An 18,924-nucleotide genomic window follows, 5' to 3' on the forward strand; every position below is an offset into this window, starting at 1 on the left:
TTGGCCAGCTGGGCTGGGGAGGGCTGGGCAGATGGAATGCTGAGAAGCTGTCCTTGGCGTTTCTGTCTCATGCCTGATACCCACATGTTCCAAACAGTGCACCCCACGGGATTCCTAGCACCTCCTGGCCACGCGGCCCTCTGCCTGCTCCAAATGCCCTGGAACTGGACTCCACTCAGCACTCAGCTGCACCTGCAGCCAGTTCTGCTGGGTGGGCGGCAGGAGGACAGTGGAGGAGGGGCGGGGACAGGCACTGCTGCTCAGGGTGTGAGAATCCAAGGAGTGGCCGAGGCTTGTCTGGGAGACATCTGTGGTGGACGGTGAGGTGGTGCAGGTGGTGGTGGCAGAAGGTGGTGTCCCTCGGGAGGTAAGCAGGCCGACCAGGCGTGCAGGTGTGCAGGGCCCAGCCTAGAGCTTCACAGTGCCAGGGGGCAGGCTGTCGTTGCAGAGTCTGTAGTAGCGCAGGTCATTGACCAGCCTGTGCACATTCTGGGTGAACGAGGGCAGGTCCTGGAAGGCAGAGGCACAGCTGCAGCCTGGCCCCACTGCAGGCCCTCCTGCCCCACCCAACACCCCCGAATTACCCACCATCGCACTCCCTACCCTGCCCGGCCCCAACAGCTCTTTCCATCCCAATGTGTGATTTGGAAACATGCTACATTTGACAAAACTCACCATCTCTACTCATTCTTACCCTGTGGGTCAGCAGAGGCTCTGTGCCCGGCACAGCAGGAGAAAAGCAACAGCTAAGACACCTTCCCAAAGTGCTCACCGTGTACCAGGCACCACCCTCAACCACCTACAGGTACCAACCCATTTACTCCTCCTCATCATCACCGTTTTAAGGATGAAGAAACAAACTCAGAGAGATTAAGAAGCTGGCCCCTGGTTACACAGACAGGAAGGGGAGGGGACCAGGTGAGAATCAGCCCCCTTGCTCCCGGCCCAGGCTCTGGGCCACTGGTGTGCCTGCTGATACACCTCACTCCTTGCTCCTTCACCATGGCCAACCCAGCAATGCCAGGAAATCCTTCCCCACAGAGGGCTCCAGGCAGCTTCTGCCAACAAGAATGACGCACACACCACCCCCACACCCATCCTGATAGGGAGCAGCATGGAAAGCACCCACACTATGGAGCAAGAGAGCCCCTGTCCTTTAAACCCTGAACACTACCACGTACTTCTGATCGGGACTACCAAATGCCTACTGTGTAGGCCCAGATGAGGAGTAAAATAAGTCTATAAAGCCCTGTCAGTGAGTCGGATCCCTGCCCTTGCTGGAGGTGCCAAGATGCTCCCTTTTTAAACCCATGAGCAGGGAGGGAGAGCCCCCTGGGTGGTAAGACTAGGCTCAGAAAACAGCTGAAGGCACTGCCGGCTTTTCTCCACTACACTCACCATCCCCCATCCCCTCACCTGGCTAATCTCAACGCCCCTTTCAGAATTTAGCTCAAAGTATGCCTCTTCTTTCTGGGGTTTAAAAGCTTGTGTGCAGCCACCTAAAATATAACTGTTGGTCTCTTCTCACCAGGAGCAAAGGAGAGTGAAGGAAGCCAAAGACTCAAGGAAGCAATTAGTCCAAAGGAGTAAGGGTCCACAGAAGCACAGCCTCCTCCAGACAGAGACCAGAAGAACAAGGTGGTGCCTGGCTACCACAGTCAACCGCCCTGGCCAGGGACGCAACTGGAGGTCCTGATTAGAAGAGGAAAAAGATGTAGAACAAAGCCCCAACTGATTTAAAAGAAAATAAAAAAGACCAGACTTACTTTTCTGAGAGGGACAAGAACCACCCCTGAGACTGCTGCCTTAAGTCACCCTTCTAACAAAGAACTGAAGCCACTCTAAAGGCTACCTCTCAACCAAATAACAGATGTGCCTATAAAATACACGCTAACACCCACGAGGACTGTGCTCCTTAGGACAATCACCTACACGAGACCAAAAGGGCAACATATGCCCAAAAACAAAGATGAAAAGACAGGAAGGGGCAGAGAAACCAGAGGAATGGAGACACGGAGCCCAAGGTGGAAATGGGGAGGGTGCTAACATATGGCAGAGATTGTAATCAATGTCATTAAACAATCTGTGTATGAATCACTGAATGGAAAACTAATTTGCTGCATAAACTTTCACAAAAGCATAAATTGTTCAAAAAAAAAAAAAAAAGGAGAAGAATTAGGTATCTCGAAGAGCCTTGTGTCAGGAAGTGGCCATCCTCTTTCTTCTTTCCCTCTGGAGTACTGCATACTGACCCTGTAGGATCTATCTGAATGTTGCTCAAATGTGGCCTTGTCTGTTACCTGTTAAGAACTAACCCAGAGCTCATCCTCAAGGGAAGCCCTATAAATGCAGCAAGGTGAAGACACAGCTGCTTATGAAAAAAAAGTCCTTGCAGAAAGGCGACTCCATTATGGGTGATCATGTCCCCAGTAGAGGTTGATCAAAAGGGGAGAATGTGTTAACACACCTAAAAAATGAGAGGCATTTGAGCCAAACTCAAAGTAACGAGTTAATCTGTTCTGTCTCAGAGAATAAGAGGAGGGAACAAAACTGTGGCTGATATCAGAAAGAATGCTTTTACACAAGCTGATCCTGTCCCTGAAAGATAAGTAGAAACGTTTTCACAAAATGCTTGTGCTGGTTGGTTCCAGGACATGCACAGATTAACTGACATGTAACTTATAGTTACTAACGAATGACTGATGGTTACTGTTTCCCTCAACCTCTTCATGAAAAGCTCTCTCATCTGCTATACTTTGGAGCACTCAGTAACCTTAGTAGATGATGCCCAACTGCAGCTGTTACTGTTGTTGTTGTTGTTATGTGCCATCGAGTCAGACCTGAGTCATAGCGACCCCTCCTTGGGTTTCTGAGGCAATATCACTATGGAAGTAGATTGCCCAACCTTCCTTCCGAGGAGTGGCTGGTGGGTTTGAACCGCCAGCCTTCTGGTTAGCAGTCAAGTGCCTTAGGCACTATGCTGTTACTACTCCTCAATAAAACTCCTTTTCTTTCAAAAAAAACTTAAAAAATAAGAAGCCCATCTCTTCCAAAAAGGCCCCTCAGACACCTCCTGATTCCTGGCCCCAGCTGGTTAGGTCAGCATCTCTGCTCTGCGCGATCAGAGGCTTCAGCCCACCCTGTTACTGGAGAGCACGTGCTGGCCCTGGGGCCAGAACACTCAGGTCTGACTCCTGCTTCCTGGCTCTGCCACTTCCAAGTCTGTAACTGCCAACTGACTGCTGACCTTTCTGCGCCTGGGTTCATCTGTGAAATGGGATTAGTAACAAACAGTACCCACACTTCAGAAGGTTTAAACTAGTCAGACACGGAACGTGCTTGGCACAATGCGGCCCACAGGGGGTGCTGTAATATTGCCTTTTTTCCCCCACAAAACTCCCTGAAGGCAGGGATTGGTGACCCAGCACGTGGCACAGGGCATGAGGCAGCAGGCTTCAAATACACAGCGAATGAATGAATGGAAGGTCATGATTCCTTTACTGAGTCCAGCCTCAAGAAAACAAACCAAGGAATAAATGCCTTTTAAATCAGTGGCTCTCAAACATCAAATCAGAATTTGCTGGGGTGGGTTCAACACAGGACTCTGTTTCTGTATTTTTAATAAGCGCCCCAGGTGCTTCTGACACATAATGAGATTGGGAAACCACTGCTTTAAATCAAGGAACTGACAGACGATGACATCATTAGACACATCAGCTCATGTTGGACTTTGGTCTCCAAGAAAAAGAAGAAAAAATATCCAAGTGGCTAATGTGAAGTTGAGGAAGCCTAGAAGAATACCAGACAGATCTCAGGGAAAGAAAGACACAGGAGAGTAAGAGTTAAGTTGAAGAGAAAACTACCCTGACACATTTACCAAATAGAGGCCAGGAACAACGCAATATGCACAGTCAACAGTGAGAGCCAGCGAGCCGCAACAGGGGTGAAGCCAGGAACACCAAGAGGAGTCAGGCAGAAATAAACCATTTACTTTGATCAAGTGTCCAAAGATGAAAGAGGAAGCCTACTTATTTGACAGGGAAAGTTCCAAGAAGAACCCATCACCAAGGAACAGAGGCTGCTATGAAGAACATCTGAAACAGGACAGAGGAAGGCAGGTGGGCTCCCAGGAAGGAGGTCCCTGGGCAGGAGAAGCCAGGCATCACAGGGCCCAAACGCAGCAATGACGACTTTACGTCCATCCAGAGCCACCTCCGTCTCCAGCTCCCACACTAGGTGCTGTTGCATAGGCTGGGACAGCCCACCTGACCTCCACAGGTGAGCAAAGTGGAACGAGAGGACAAGCACCATAAGGGCTCACACAGTCCATTTAAGTAACACGGGGGAAACACTCGGTCAGTGTGGGGTGAGCCCAGGGCCTGGAGGCAGGTGAGCCTGGGCTGAGCTTGGGGCCGTCTAGGGAGAGCCCAGGGCAACCTGTGGAGCCTGGGGCCCATCTCTAACCCTGGGGACCCAGAAGTACAGCTGCCAAACACCCATCTTCTCAGCTGCCAGTAGGTCTGCAAGTGTGAGTGAAGAGTGACAAGTGTGACCTCAACCACACTTCATGCTGCTCCTGTGGTGGCTCATCACCCACAAGGAAATAATGGCAGGACTCTGGTCAGAGGCGTGCTCTGATGGGGTGGAATTAAGTCCAAAGAGGTTGAGACTGGGCGTCTTCCCTCCTTTGAAACGAACCACACAGACTGCTAGGGCCAGGAAGGCACCAGTGCCTGAGACTGGGGACATATATGCCACAGAAGCTAAGGCTGGGGGAAGAATGTGGGCCCTCGAGCCACCACAACATTCACCACTGAGTCATGGAGGCACTGCACGAGCTACAGCCAGCCCACAAGATGGGAAAAACCACACAGGGGGCTCCTCACCTCCCCGGGACAGCCTGGCTCTCCTCACTGAATAGCCACCAGGCCCAAGAGCCCACACCTGCCTTCCCTTTAGCCTGGCTTCCTTCTCTTCTCACCCGATCCATCTTGAAATTCCGTCCCAGCACATTTTTCTGGTTGGCATCCACGCCATCACAGCTGGTCAGGAACTCTGGGAGGAAGGCTGCAAAGAAGCCATCAAAGTCAACCGAGGCCATGTTGTAGACAGCAATGCCGATCTCCTCCTGCAGAAGGTCGTGAGACTTGTGGACCAGCACCTGGAGCAGCACATTCACGAACTGGAACAACATGGTGGTCCGGAAGATCTTCTACAGAGAGAGCAAGGTGAGTAATGGCTGTGGGGTCTTGTCCAGGTCTCCCAGGACCTATTCAAGGCCTTAGACTGTTTGTGCTTTCAGGATCCCATTACGGACCTCAGAAAAGTGGGTTCAGCCTAAGCCCATGCTGACTCTGATGAAGAAGACTTTCTAAGAGAAATGGGGCTCTTACCTTGTGGTATAGCTTCTGCTTGGTGTTGAGAGTCTCCAAGTAGAACAGATTTTGTTTAAATAGATGGATGTCAGGCTGTAGAAAGGACTGTCCAAAAGCCTAGGACATAAGATCACCATTTTAAAAACAGTATGCGAACACCCTTAGATCAAAGCCTACTAGAGGCCCCACCCTATGCCAAAGGCACCAATGCTCCTGGAGTGTTCCTGTGCTGTTAGCTGATGGGAGGATACCCTGTCTCAATCCTTGGGGTCCACCTGATCACATCTGTAGACCTTCATCTTCCCCACAGGACCTCACCTCCTATTTTGGTGTAATGCTGCCCCTTTTGTGACAAACTTCTAGATCTTTCATGGGCCCTATCTTGGAAGCAAGAAGCTGACACTAGTTAAAATACCTCAGCAATCTTACCAGGTATCAAAGTCTGCCTGCCTCCCCTCAAGCCAACCAGTCCCACTCAGGTGACCACTCCTTTCCTCCACATCCCAAGTCTCATAAACCACAAAGCCCTGAAGGGCTCCTTGACAGCTCACTGTGTCTACCTCGGGGCTAAGCAACAGTACATTTTTAAACTACTTTGCAATTTCCAGATTGTAAAAATTACTAGTTACTAGTTTGTTTGTTTTTTTAAGACAAAAAGAGCATACACACCATACCCCTAAACACACACACACACACACACACACACAGTCCTGCTCCAGCAGTAAACAACTGTGGACAAATGAGGGGAATGAAGCACAAGCCCAGTGGATCTCAGGAAGCCTTCCTAGAATGAGCTGGTGGCAGCTCTGCCATTCTGCCCCTGGACACCTAAGCTGTGAGCGGGAACCCCGTAATTCCTCCTGGAATAACGAGATCTCCATGATGACTACTGTTTGCTTATTTATTTAAAAAGTCCCATTTGTTGTTTTTAGAAACTGTCACGTTGACTCCAACTCATAGCAACCCTACGTACAACAGGACAAAACACTGCCCAGTCGTGTGCCTGCCGCAAAATCCGTGCTAAGATGTCTCATTTACTGAAGTATAATACACAGTAAAATCCAACCTGCCCAGCTCACCACTGCATGGATCCTGACAAACACCACAGCCACCCAACCACCACCCAGTCAAGACCGGACACTTCCATCTCCCTGGAGGCTCCCTTCTGCCCCTTTATGTTCAATCCTTTTCCCCTACCCCAGGCAACCCCTGCTCTGTTCTCTGTCCCTGCTGTTTTGCCATTTCTAGATGGCATATGGATGGAATCTCATAGTGTGTGGTCTTCGGATATGGTTCTGTACGTAGCATCACGTACTGAAAGTCACTGTGTCACTGTTCCCATCGGCAATATGGTCACTTACATCGTTGAGGGGTATTCTACTGCACGCACGTGACACAGTCTGCTTATCCACTCAGCAGCTGACGGATATTTGGACTATTTCTAGTTTGGCACACTTATGAAAAAAGCCACTTAAATATTAGTGTACAGCTCACATGAGCATGTTTGAATTTATCTTTGGTAAAATACTTAGAATTGAGATTGCTAGGTCATATCGTAAAAATATATTTAACTTTATAAAAAAAAAAACTGAAACTGTTTTTCAGAGGGGCTTCTACCAGTCCTGAGTGCAGGGACAAGGCATATCGGTCTGCCATGAAGTCTTAAAGTCTTAAAAAAGTTTAAAAGGGAGAAAGGAGGGGAGTATAGCCTTCAATAGTCCAAACCCAAGGCTGACTGGGGTTTTGGGGATGGAAGAGCAGCTAAGCCACCAGAGAAGACTAGGGACAGGGCATGTGCTTTCCCAGAGAGGGATTTCCACTCTGGGGGGTGTGCTGTGTGCTGGGGCTGAAGGGAGGCTTCCCCATGAGGAAAAGTGGGAGCATACCAGGGGCGGGCAGGAAGAACCCTCTGCTTAGACCTGGGCTTAGAACAGAAAAGTTGCACAACTGAATGTAGACCACTGGGGGATGCTGCATGCAACCACCAACCAGTGTGGCTGTCCCACAGCCTTCCTCAGCAAAGTGTGGGCAGCACCCCCCAAGACAGCTCACCCTACAGGGGATCACGGTCACACATGATCTAAAAGTAAGTACAGGAGGCAGTCCCCGGTTATGGATGACAAACTCAGGGACAACAACTACTTGCTCTTTAAATGAGTTCTGTCATGGCTGATGAAATGAAAACAGGAACAGACCTGAATGTCTACAATTGGACAAATTAGGCAGCTACCTGGAACAGGAATAATTACGGGTCGCAGGCCTGGAATAGTGTAGTGAGCCCTTTCAGGAGCCTGAAGGATTACTGCCAGGACTGTGGAGAATGACACACATTCAAATCAGTGAGGCTGGCTGCCTTGTTTGAGTGCCACCACCCCTGAGTGGGACAGTGCTGCTTCACACTGGGCTCAAAACCCAAGGGCAAGAGAGTTGGCTGCGATGCAATACACACGCTGCCCTTCTCCTGTTAAGAGGGAGATGCAGTCTCCAGCAAAGCTTTGACCCCTCATTTTTCCCACTCTGGCTATCTTTGTGGTTTGCGTAACTTTAAAAATTCGAGTCTGTTATGGGGATACTTCCTCGGCCATGACTAAACAGGGAAGAACTGGTTCACAGCCCTGACAAACTCATAAAGATCTAGTTTGGACAGATGTCATCTGTAACCCAGGGACTGCCTGTACTAACTCACAGCGTAGCAGTTCTCTCAACATGGTACAAGCCAAACTTATCTGGGGCAATTAAGAAATACAGATCACTGGGCCCCTTACCAGGGGATTCCCATTCAGGAAGTTTCCAGCTAAGGAAGCCCCTGGTGACACTTTGTAAGGTAAAGGCAAATGACAGACACCGAGTACCTACCACATGCCAGCTGTGCAAGTTACCTCACTTACCTCCCAACAAACCCGTGAAATAAAGCAGTTTCATCCCTACTTTACAGATGAAGACACTGAGGGTCCAAGAAGTTAATTAGCTTTAGGTATTAAGAGGTACAGCTGAGCTTCAAACCCAGGGCTACGGAACTTCAAGTCGCTGTACTTGTTATAATGACCAGATTTAGAGGAAGTAGGCTCATATGCCAAAGATGCAAACCAAGGGACAGACAGGCCAACTGACCCAGGTGGTGTCCAGAAAGAGGCTTGTCTCTCAAACCACACGGCAGTGGCACGAGCTCGTCCACGTACCTGCATGATGGCACTGAACTGGGGCTCGTTCTCCATCTGTTCCTCGGCAACCCCCCTCTGGACACTGGCCAGGACTGTGGACTTGAAGAAGTACCTCCAGTTGTGATGGAGCGTCCGGAAGAGGAGCTCAAACAGCTCGGCCTTCACATCAGGGGAGGGGCGCTGCGGAGACAGACAGACTCAAACCTCCCCTTCCTGCCTCTCAGGGAGCCCCTCAGCTGGGCTCAACAACAAACAAGCCTAAGAGATGCCCGGAAACGCCGAGTGTCAGCATTCCATCACATTCCTATCACTCGTTACAGTGAACTCTCAAGCCGCCCTGTGTCAGCAGATCAAATTAGGAATGCTTCGGCAGAGACAAGGCCCACGTCTGAGACAGAATGCATGGGGTCAGGGCCAAGGGACCCTTTTTCTGATGGAAGCACTCAGCTTTTCAGCTAGGATGAAAGCCTTGAAGCTGGAAGAACCATTAGGAATATGAATGTTCTGTTCATAGAGCAGCTGATTTGACCTGTCGTGTTCTTGGTTGTGTTGTTCCTTTTTCCAGGATGAAAAACACGGCCCCGGGTAGCTTGGTCTTACACAACCCCTGAGATTAAAGACAAGATGCAGATCTGTATGCCTTAAAAGTAGTTCTGCCCTTGACAGAAAAGGAGAGTCAGTGTTTAAAGAGCACCGAGGAACCACAGGCATTGTTGTGAAAGAGGGCCGCTTGGTGGAGGCAGTGTGCGCTAATTACTCCCGGGGCCCGTCTCTACTTCTACTGACAGCTAGGATTCTGGGAAGGGCAGGAGAGGAGAGGGAAGGGGAGATCAGCAATATAGCCTAACCAAAAATCTCCAACCACCGAAGAGCATGGCGGGTCCCATTAGGACAGATGTCTCTACAGAATTAAAAATTCTAAGACACATTTAATTCAATCTTGATTAAAATTAAATAAGCCAGGGGTCATAAGCTCCCACAGCAGGGACCCTTACAGGGCCCAAGCATAATGATGCAAAGCAACAAGCCTTACTTAGTTTGGACAGATCTTGTCATGCTAAGTGTCTGTTTCCTAAGGGTAAACAGCTTTCCTATAACACTGGAAGGTTTGTTTCAACAGTTCTAAGAAGTTGCTTTGTATCCTTGCAACTATGAAGGTTTTTAAAGAGCCGTAGTGGAACAACGGTTAAGCCCTCGGCTGCTAACTGACAGGTCGGCAGTCTGAACTCACTAGCCACTCTGCAGGACGAAGACCTGGTGATCTGCTCCGGTGAAGCTGCTGTTAGGTGCGGTCAAGTCGGTTCTGACTCACAGGGGCCCTGTGTACAACAGGAGGAAACACTGCCCAGTCCCGCACCGTCCTCGAAATCATTGCTATGTTTAAGCCCACTGTTGTAGCCACCTGTCAATCCATCTTGGTGAGGGTCTTCCTCTTTTTTGTTGACCCTCTACTTCATCAGGAATGGTGTCTTTCTCCAAGGACCCGTCCTTCCTGAAACATGTCCAAAGTACATGAGACAAAGTCTCATCATCCTTGTTTCTAAAGAGCATTCTGGCTGTACTTCTGTTAAGACAGAGTTGTTTGTTCTGCCTGTAGTCCATGGTATACTCGATATTCTTCACCAACATCGCAATTCAAATGCATCAATCTTCTTCAGTCTTATGCACTGTTCAGCTTTCATATGCATATGAAGCAACTGAATGTACCATGACAGCTTGGGTCAGGTGCAGCTGGTCCTCAACATCTTTCCTTTTGAACACTTACCTTAAAGAGGTCTTTTGCAGCAGATCTGCCCAATACAATACGTCCTTTGATTTCTTGACTGTGGCTTCCATGGGCTTAACTGTGGATCCAAGTAAGATGAAATCCTTAACTTCAATCTTTTCTTCGTTTATCTGATGTTGCTTATTGGTCTAGTTGTGAGGATTTTTGGTTTATGTTTTGCATTCGCTGCTAATCAAAAGATTGGCAGTTCAAACCCATCAGACACTCTGCAGGAGAAAGATGAGGCAAGTGTGCTTCTGTAAAGATTTATGGCCTTAGAAACTCTTGGAGTAAATTCTACTCTGTCCTATAAGGTTACTATGAGTTGGAATTGACTCTATGGCAGTGGATGGGAAAAGTGTAATTTTTGATCTTCACCAGTCAGTATTTCAAGTCCTCTTCACTTTCAGCAAGCAAGGTGTGTCGTCTGCATATCATAGGCTGTTAGTAAATCTTCCCCTAATCCTGATACCACATTCTTCCTCATATAGTCCAGCTCCTCAGATTATTTGCTCAGCATACTGATTGAGTAAGTAAGATGAAAAGATATAATCTTAACACTTTTCCTGATTTTAACCCACACAGCATCATCTTGTTCAGTTTAAAGGTCTTACTCTCACAGTCTATGTACAGGCTGCAAGTGAACACATTAAATGTTCTGGAATTCCCATTCTTTGCAATACCATCTACAATATTTTATGATCCACACAGTACGGTGCCTTTGCATAGTCAATAAAACACAAGTAAACTTCTTTCTGGCATTGCCTGCTTTCAGCCAAGATTTACCTGACACCAGCAATGATCCCTCATTTCACATCTTTTCTGAATCCAGTGTCAATTTCTGGCAGTTCTCTGTAGATGTACTGCACAATCGCTTGCAAGTTATCTTCAGCAAAATTTTACTTGTGTGCGATATTGATATTTTTCAACTTCTACCTTCTGTTATATTGCCCTTCTTTGGAATGGGCACAAATACAGATCTATGCCAGTCTGTTGGCCTGGCAGCTGTCTTCCAAATTTCTTGGCATTGATGAGTGACCATTTCCAGCATTTTATCTGTTTGTTGAAACACCTCAATGGGTATTCCATTAATTGCTGTAGCCTTGTCACAAATGCGTTCAGTGTAGCTTGACCTTTTTGTTCAATACCCCTGACTCTGGGTCATAGGCGACCCTCTAAAGTGGCTGAATGTTGACCAGTTCTTTTTGGTGCAATAATTCTGCACCTTCCCTCCCACCTTCTTTTGATGCCTCCTGTGTCATTCAGTATTTTACTCAAAGAATCCTTCAATATTGCAAATCAAGGCTTCAATTTTTTCTTTAGGTCTTTCAGCTTGAGAAATGCCAAACATGTTTTTCTCTTTTGTTTTTCTAACCCAAGGTCTTTACACATTTCATTACAAAAGTTCATTTTGTCTTCTTGAGCCACCCTTTGAAATCTTCTGTTCAGCTCTTTTATTTCAACATTTCTTTCATTTTCTGGGTTCAGTGTCTCTCCTTCTGGTCTATTCTTAAGATGGTCTACTACAACTCTCATGGCCTTTATACATTTTCTTTAGCTTCAATGTGAACGTTCATATGAGTCATTGATGGTCTGATCTGCAGTCAGCCCCTAGTCTTGTTCTGACTGATACTGCACTTCCCCACTTCCGCAGATGCAGTCGATTTGATTCCTAGGTATTCCACCCCAGCTGGTGAGGTCCAGGTGCGTAGCTGCCATGTATGCTGCTGAAGAAATGTATCCACAATGAATAACTTGTTGATTTTGCAAAGTTCTATCATGCAATCTCCTCTTCAGCTTCATTTCCATCACCAAGGCCTATTTCTCGATTCTTCTGCTTTGTTCCCAACTTCCACACTCCAATCACCAGTAATTACCAAATGCGTCCTGACTGCATGTTAGATCAATTTCAGACTGCAGAAGTTGGTAAAATTCTTCAATTTCTTCATCTCTGGCATTAGTGGCTGGTGCATAAATTTGAACAATCAGCATACTAACTGGTCTTCCCTGCAGGAATATGAATATTATCCTATCACTGACATCGACGTACTTCAGGTAGACCATGAGATGTTCTTTTTACTGATCCACGTGATAGCGATCCTTTTCAATCTGTCATTCTTGGCACAGCAGACCACAGCACTGTCTGATTCAAAATGGCCAATACCATTCCTTTTCTGTTCATTAATGCCTAGGATACTGATCTTCAAACATTCCACTTCATTTCTGACAACTCCCAATTTTCCTAGATTGATACCTTGGGCATTCCATGTTTCAACTACTAATGGATGTTTACCACTGTTTCTTCTCATTTTGAGTCGTGCCACATCAGCAAATGAAGGTCCAGAAAGCTTTACTCCATCCACCTCACTGAAGGTGACTCTTTCCCAGCCCTATTTTGAGTGCCTTCCAATCTGTGGGGCTCATCTTCCAGCATTACATCAGACAATGTTCTGTTTCTCTTCTTAAGATTTTCACTGGCCAGTGTTTTTAGACATAGCTTGCCAGGTCCTCCTTTCTAGTCTGTCTCAGTCTGGAAACTCTGCTGAAACCAGTCCACCATGGGTGAGCCTACCAGTATTTGAAATACCGGTGGCACAGTTTCCAGCATCCCAGCAACAGGCAAGCCATCACAGTATGAGAAACTGACAAGTAAGTGGTGGCAATGAAGACTACAGCCAAGGAAAACCTATGGGAAGCTCCACTCTGTCACATGGTGTAGCTATGAGTCGGAATTGACTTGACAGTAACCAACAACAACAGTGAAAGCTTTATATAGGAAAACACATTGTATAATGTTTGATGTAGAAAATCGTATAACCACTTTAAAGTTATAAACTGCTTGCCACAGGAAACTGATTTTACTCACCAATCAACCTGTATTATTTAAATCTACTATCCTTATACTAAACTAGTTCTAACTTGACTGATACAAAGATTGTAAAGAGCTAAAGCCATTCTTATTTTTTTTCCTTTAAACATGGTGTTTTTTTTCTCTAAATTTCATTTTTGTTGTTGTTGAGAATACACACAGTAAAATGCATAGCAACTCAACAGTTTCTACACATACAATTTAGTGATTGATTACAATCTTCAGTTGTGCAATCATCCTCACCCTCCTTTTCTGAGTTGTCCCTTCCTCGTTAGCATAAAACCACTGCCTCTAACGTTCACATCTAACCTTCTGAATTGCTGTTGTCACTTTGGTTCCATATAGACAGTTCTTAAAAGAGAAAGACATTTTTTATTAATTAAGCTAATTTATTATTTGGTTTTAAGAAGACTTCAGGAGATATTTTTGGTTTAAGCCTCAAAGATTATCTCAGGGCAATAGTTTCGGGGTTTCATCCAGCCTGCATGGCTCCAGAAAGTCTAGGGTCCGTGAGAATCTGAAATTCTGTTCTAATCATTTCCCCTCTTTCTTATCAGGATTCTTCTACAGAATCTTTGATCAAAATGTTCGGTAACGATAGCTGGGCACCATCCACTTCTGGTCTCACAGCAAAAGAAGGTAACTGTTCATGGAGGCAATTAATCACATACCACATATACTCTTCCTATTCCTGAGAGCTCTGGTGGCGTAGTGCCTAAGGCATATGATTGCTAACCAGAAGGCTGGCAGTTCAAACCCACCAGCCATTCCTTGGAAGGAAGATCGGGCAATCTACTTCTGTAGAGATACCGTCTCAGAAACCCAAGGAGGGGTCACTATGAGTCAAACTGACTCCTATTTGACTCTTATTCTGACTCTCTTTGTTCTTCTGTTGCTCCAGGTGAACAGAGACCAATTGTTGTGCCTTGGATGGGAGCTTTTGAAAGATTTTAAGATCTCAGGCACTCTGTAATAAACTAGGAGATAGAACAGAAACACTAAACACATTATTAGGTCAACTAACTGGGATGTCCCATGAAACCATGACTCTAAACTACAAACCAAGGAATCAAATCCTGTGTGATGTTTGGTTGTACATCGCAGCCTCTGCAGCCGTTCTTTTATTTCTTCCATCACCACTGACCCCTCTTTTCTTCCTTCCTCCTACCCTGGTATAGGCACTAATAAAGTTTGGTCACTATACATCTGTCCTTTCTTCTTTTTATAGAAATGAAGTCACACAGTATTTGCTTTTCTGACTGACTTATTTCATTCAGCATAATGCATTCCAGCTCCATCATACTGCAGTGTGCATCAAGACTTCACGTCTCTCACTGGCTGAGAAATACTCCATTCTATGAATGCAGCACATTCTGTTTACCTGTTCATCTGTTGATGGCATTTAGGTTGTTTCTACCTTTTAGCTACTGTGAATAGTGCTGCAATGAACACTGCTGTACAAGTCTTTTCTTGACACTCTGCTTGCAAGTCTTTTGGGTATATACCTAGGAATAGAATTGCTGGGTCACAACAGCTGTTCCCTTTTGCATTCCTACTAGCAGCAATGGATTAAAAACCAAACAACAACAAAAAATCTGTTGCCACTGAGTGGATCTCAGCTCATAGTGACCACATCCTCGTTACCACTTGTTATTTTCTGTTTTTCTCATCTTAGCCATCCTAGTGGGAGCAAAACGGGCGTTGTTCCTTTTAAAACACTATTTCAGAAGATTAAAATAATCAATTAACTTAAAAATACACTACATTTTCCCAGATACTTCACTCCTTCCCCAATTACGGAATGAGGGCTAACGCAGGGGAACACCTCAGCCCCTCCTACCTCAGCAATGATGGGATACACCTGCTCCATGCACAGAGCTATGATGCTAGGAAGGAAGGGCTTGAACACCTGCACAGGTTCCTGGACCACCACCTGCAAGATCTTCAGGAATTTCTCGACCACCCGACAGCCCGTGCTGCCTTCATGCAGGATGCTCTCAGCTAACTGTTCTCTACAGAGAAGAGAAACACCACGTAGTCACTGTCATGGAATGCACTCTATCCCCCCCGAAGTGTGTGTCAACTCAGCTGGGCCTCAATCTCAGTGGTCTGGAAGTTAAGTAATGATGTGATTGTCCCCTAGGAGGTGCTCTGATGTGATCAGCCAATCAGTGGTAAAGGGGATTAGGGTGGGATGCAACACCCTTACTCAGGTCACAGCTCTGATCTGATGGAATGAGAGTCTCCCTGGAGTGTGGCCTACATTGACCTTACAAAAGACAAAAGGAGAGAGAAGTAATCAGAGGAGAAGGGACAAGACTACCACCAAGAGAGAAGAAGAGTCAGGAACGGAGCACATCCTTTGGACCCAGAGTCCTGTGCTGAGAACCTCCTAGACCCAGGAAAAGACTGATGCCAAGACACATGGAGATCTCCAAGGAATGCCAGATGTTGGAAGGAGAGAAGGGTCTTCCCCCAGAGCAGAAGGAAAGAGAAAGCTTTCCCCTGGAGTTGGCACCCTGAATTTAGACTGCTAGACTCCTACACTGTGAGAGGACAAATTTCTGTTTTAAAGCTGTCCCCCTGTGGTATTTCTGTTAGTATCAGCACTAGGTAACTAAGGCCAAGGAAATGTTTCCTCAAGGACAAGCATGGAAACCAAGGCTATAGTAAGTGAAGAAGAGGAGCAAGCAACCCACACATTATAGCCAGGTGCATCACTCACCTGGAGCCTGGGAACTATAGCCAGTAGGTCTGTGGTTACCTGGTAAACATATTGAGGAAAGTCTGTATGATCTGTTCTGTGAAAGGCACGCCCATCTGTACTCTAAGGCCTCGAAATAGGGTAAGGAAGAAGCTCAGCATCTCATCAGTCACATCTAAATAAAGGGACAAACCAAGGGATTAAAGCGAGGCACACAGGGATAAACAGGAGCCCTTGGCTTGATCAATTTTCTTTTGCAATCAGCACTATCATCTTCCTCAAAAGGCTTCCTGCTGGAGGACACTTCCCCAATGCCATCAGAGCCAATGAAGGAAAGTGGAAAATGATTAAGGACACGCTGAGAAAACAGCTCTGGCACGGTGACCCTCTGCCGGATGGCTGGCTGGAGGAAATGAAGGGCGTCTGGAAGCCCCCTCACTGCCCACCACCCCGTGACGCTCAGTCTCCACTGCAGATGGATCATTTGGTGCTCGCACTAATGGAACCATTCGACTGGGTCACCACCTGAGTACTTCAGCCATTTCTCTCTCTGACCAATAATCCCTGCAGACAGGTCAGAGGTTAAGTGGCTAAAAGTGGATAATGAGGGTATATTCTGTCTGCGTGGCTCTGGTCCATTAAATGGATTAATTGAAGAAAATACTGCTTACATTTAGTGCACTTCCACTTCCAGATCTAGGCGGTCAACTCGCAGAATATGTTTTAGCCCTAACAGCACACATTCAGCTTGCGAGAGGCAATCAGTGAATAGCTGCAGACTGAGACGTCCCTGTCATTCCTCGCAGGACTGACGACTGCTGTGAATGCTGCCTTGAGAGCCAGGCAAGTGTATCTACAGAGCCAAAAGGCCTCCAGCGGTGACAGTGATAGGATGGGGTGAGGGAACAAGCTCAGCAAAAGTCACCTTGCCGTATAAAAGTAAGGAAGTAGCACTTATCTGAGAAAGCTCTCATTCCCCTTTTGTATAATGCTCTAGTTTTCTCATCCATTTATGTTCCACACTGGGAGAAGGCATAGACTTAAAATCAAACACCAGTCGAGAGGTCCCAAGTGACTCCATGTCACATGACAAAAGGGCCAAGGCCCAATCCAAAGGCTTTCTGCACTTTTCCAGTTGGCCCCAGCCCCGGACTCCCTATCACACGCCATCTCTTCTGCCTTCTGCATGGGTTTTCCCTTCACTCAAGCACCGGGCAGTGAGCTTTGTAGATGTGAGCAGTTACTCTGGCTCCAGTTAGCACCATCTCCCACCCAATGCAGCCTCCAAGCCAGCTCCTACCTGACTGATGGATAAAAGCTGGGAAGAGGGCCAGGGAGACCTGAACGGATTCCTGCAGCGACTGGTAGCAGATCTGTCGAGACTTGGTGGATTCTCCAGAGATATTCTCCACTATATCTTCTAAGACACTAAGTGTCTGGTGGATGATCACTTTGGCTGCAAATCAAGATTAAGGTGCATGTTATGACTTGTTCGAGGATAAAGCTGGGTATGAGAGAATACAGGAAATGGGAAGAAATTTATAAAGGTATTAAGAGAACAATCACATAGAAATCTTAATAAAAAAGAAACACATAAAGTCTTTTGATTAAGTTATTTCTCTTTCTAATCCTCTCTCTTTCTATATCCTTTTTATTTTATCTACCCCTCTATCTAATCCCTCCTCCCTGCCTTTCTCCCTCCCTCCATGTGTCTCTCTCTCTTTCCACTGCCAGGACTGCAGATGTCTGCCTGCTAAGTTTTTGCCTCTTTTCTGCCTCTTCCCACCAGAAACAAGTTCACAGAGAGGAAAAGATCAAATTTACCCTCAGGTTAGATGCCTTGGACCAAAGATGATTAGATGGTGAATATACTGATGCGGTAATAAGGGTCACATGGTGATTGCCACAGGCAAGAATGGACATGTACAGATCACACTTCTTCCTTCAACTGTGGATACTACTCTAGCCTGACAATCCACAGACACGTTGCCATGAACATCGAATGATGCTGGGTTTAGGAATAAAACTGCCTGATTAGTCCTTGGCCTATTAGACCTGTGCCCAGACCATACATAAAGTAATTCCAGTTATGTTGTACTATATTTTATCTCATTCTCAGTTTCTGTGAACATGGTGACAATCGTAACAATACACTGCTGTACGAGCTCGTTATGATTCCCATATAGCACACAGGGAAAATGGGCAGTGGGAAACAAACAAGGCAGAGGAAACAGCTATTGCCTGGGATCAAAGAACCCTGGCTATGAACCACATATGGTCACTAAATGGCTACGTGACTTGCAGTAGGATCCTTGTCAGTACACTGGGGACAGCCACCAGCCCCACCTCTGCAGGACTACAAAAGGACTGTAGCCATGTACCTGGCATACGAAAAGTCCAAGCCAGGGATGCTGTCATCATTCTGCAGAATGAGTCTGATGGGGCTTCTCTTCCCTTTAGACTTGGACCTTTCCACCGCCTCCCCAGGGAGATCCCATAACTCAGCCTAAGCCTGACACTCAACTCTGGCCAAGCTGCCCAGGTCAAACCAGAGCTAGGCTCAGAGTTCTGACCCCTACCTACCAGCACTCTGAATCACCCTGAAGCTCCGAGCTTACCAGCATCTGTGGGGCTGCAGCACCCTCCAAAGAAGGGTACAGCAGAAAGAACAAATGCTGTGGAGGTGGGAGGAATCAGGACTGACTCCTGGCATTGTCTGATAGATTCTGAGTCTTGGTTTCCTCATCTGAAAATGTAGAAAACCCCACCTCATGCACAAAACTGAGAATGAGGTAAAATAATGGCTCACAGCAGGTCAGGTCCACTAAAGGCTGGTCACAGTGACATATGGAAAGAGGATGAAAAGCACACCCGTACTCCTGATTGAACACCCACTCACTCACAGCTTGTACAAGCATGGGGGCTCTGAGCAAGCCAGGAAATCACACTTAGGGCAGACATTTCTCCAGAATGCACACACACAGGGAAAGCAGTTGAGGGGCAAGCTGGGAGAGTCAAGAAACCAAAATCTGACCTCTGATGTTTAAGAA

The 18,924-nt window shown here is 46.7% G+C and overlaps 1 protein-coding gene across 1 annotated transcript in view; it reads right to left on the minus strand.

Annotated features, from left to right (window-relative positions):
• Positions 1-408: 408 nt before the first annotated feature.
• XPO6 (exportin 6) overlaps positions 409-18,924 on the minus strand; it is a 98,512-nt gene continuing 79,996 nt past the window's right edge. Inside the window, exons 17-23 of the mRNA XM_007950166.1 lie at positions 17,175-17,330; positions 15,935-16,049; positions 15,011-15,182; positions 8,555-8,716; positions 5,394-5,492; positions 4,982-5,212; positions 409-510 (exon numbers count right to left, since the gene is read on the minus strand). Of these exons, the coding sequence (XP_007948357.1) occupies positions 409-510; positions 4,982-5,212; positions 5,394-5,492; positions 8,555-8,716; positions 15,011-15,182; positions 15,935-16,049; positions 17,175-17,330 (1,037 nt within the window). The remainder of the gene's footprint in view (positions 511-4,981; positions 5,213-5,393; positions 5,493-8,554; positions 8,717-15,010; positions 15,183-15,934; positions 16,050-17,174; positions 17,331-18,924) is intronic.

The sequence above is a fragment of the Orycteropus afer genome, unplaced genomic scaffold, assembly GCF_000298275.1.
Source record: "Orycteropus afer afer isolate SDZICR_OR568_19922 unplaced genomic scaffold, OryAfe1.0 scaffold00266, whole genome shotgun sequence".
Lineage (NCBI taxonomy): Eukaryota > Metazoa > Chordata > Mammalia > Tubulidentata > Orycteropodidae > Orycteropus > Orycteropus afer.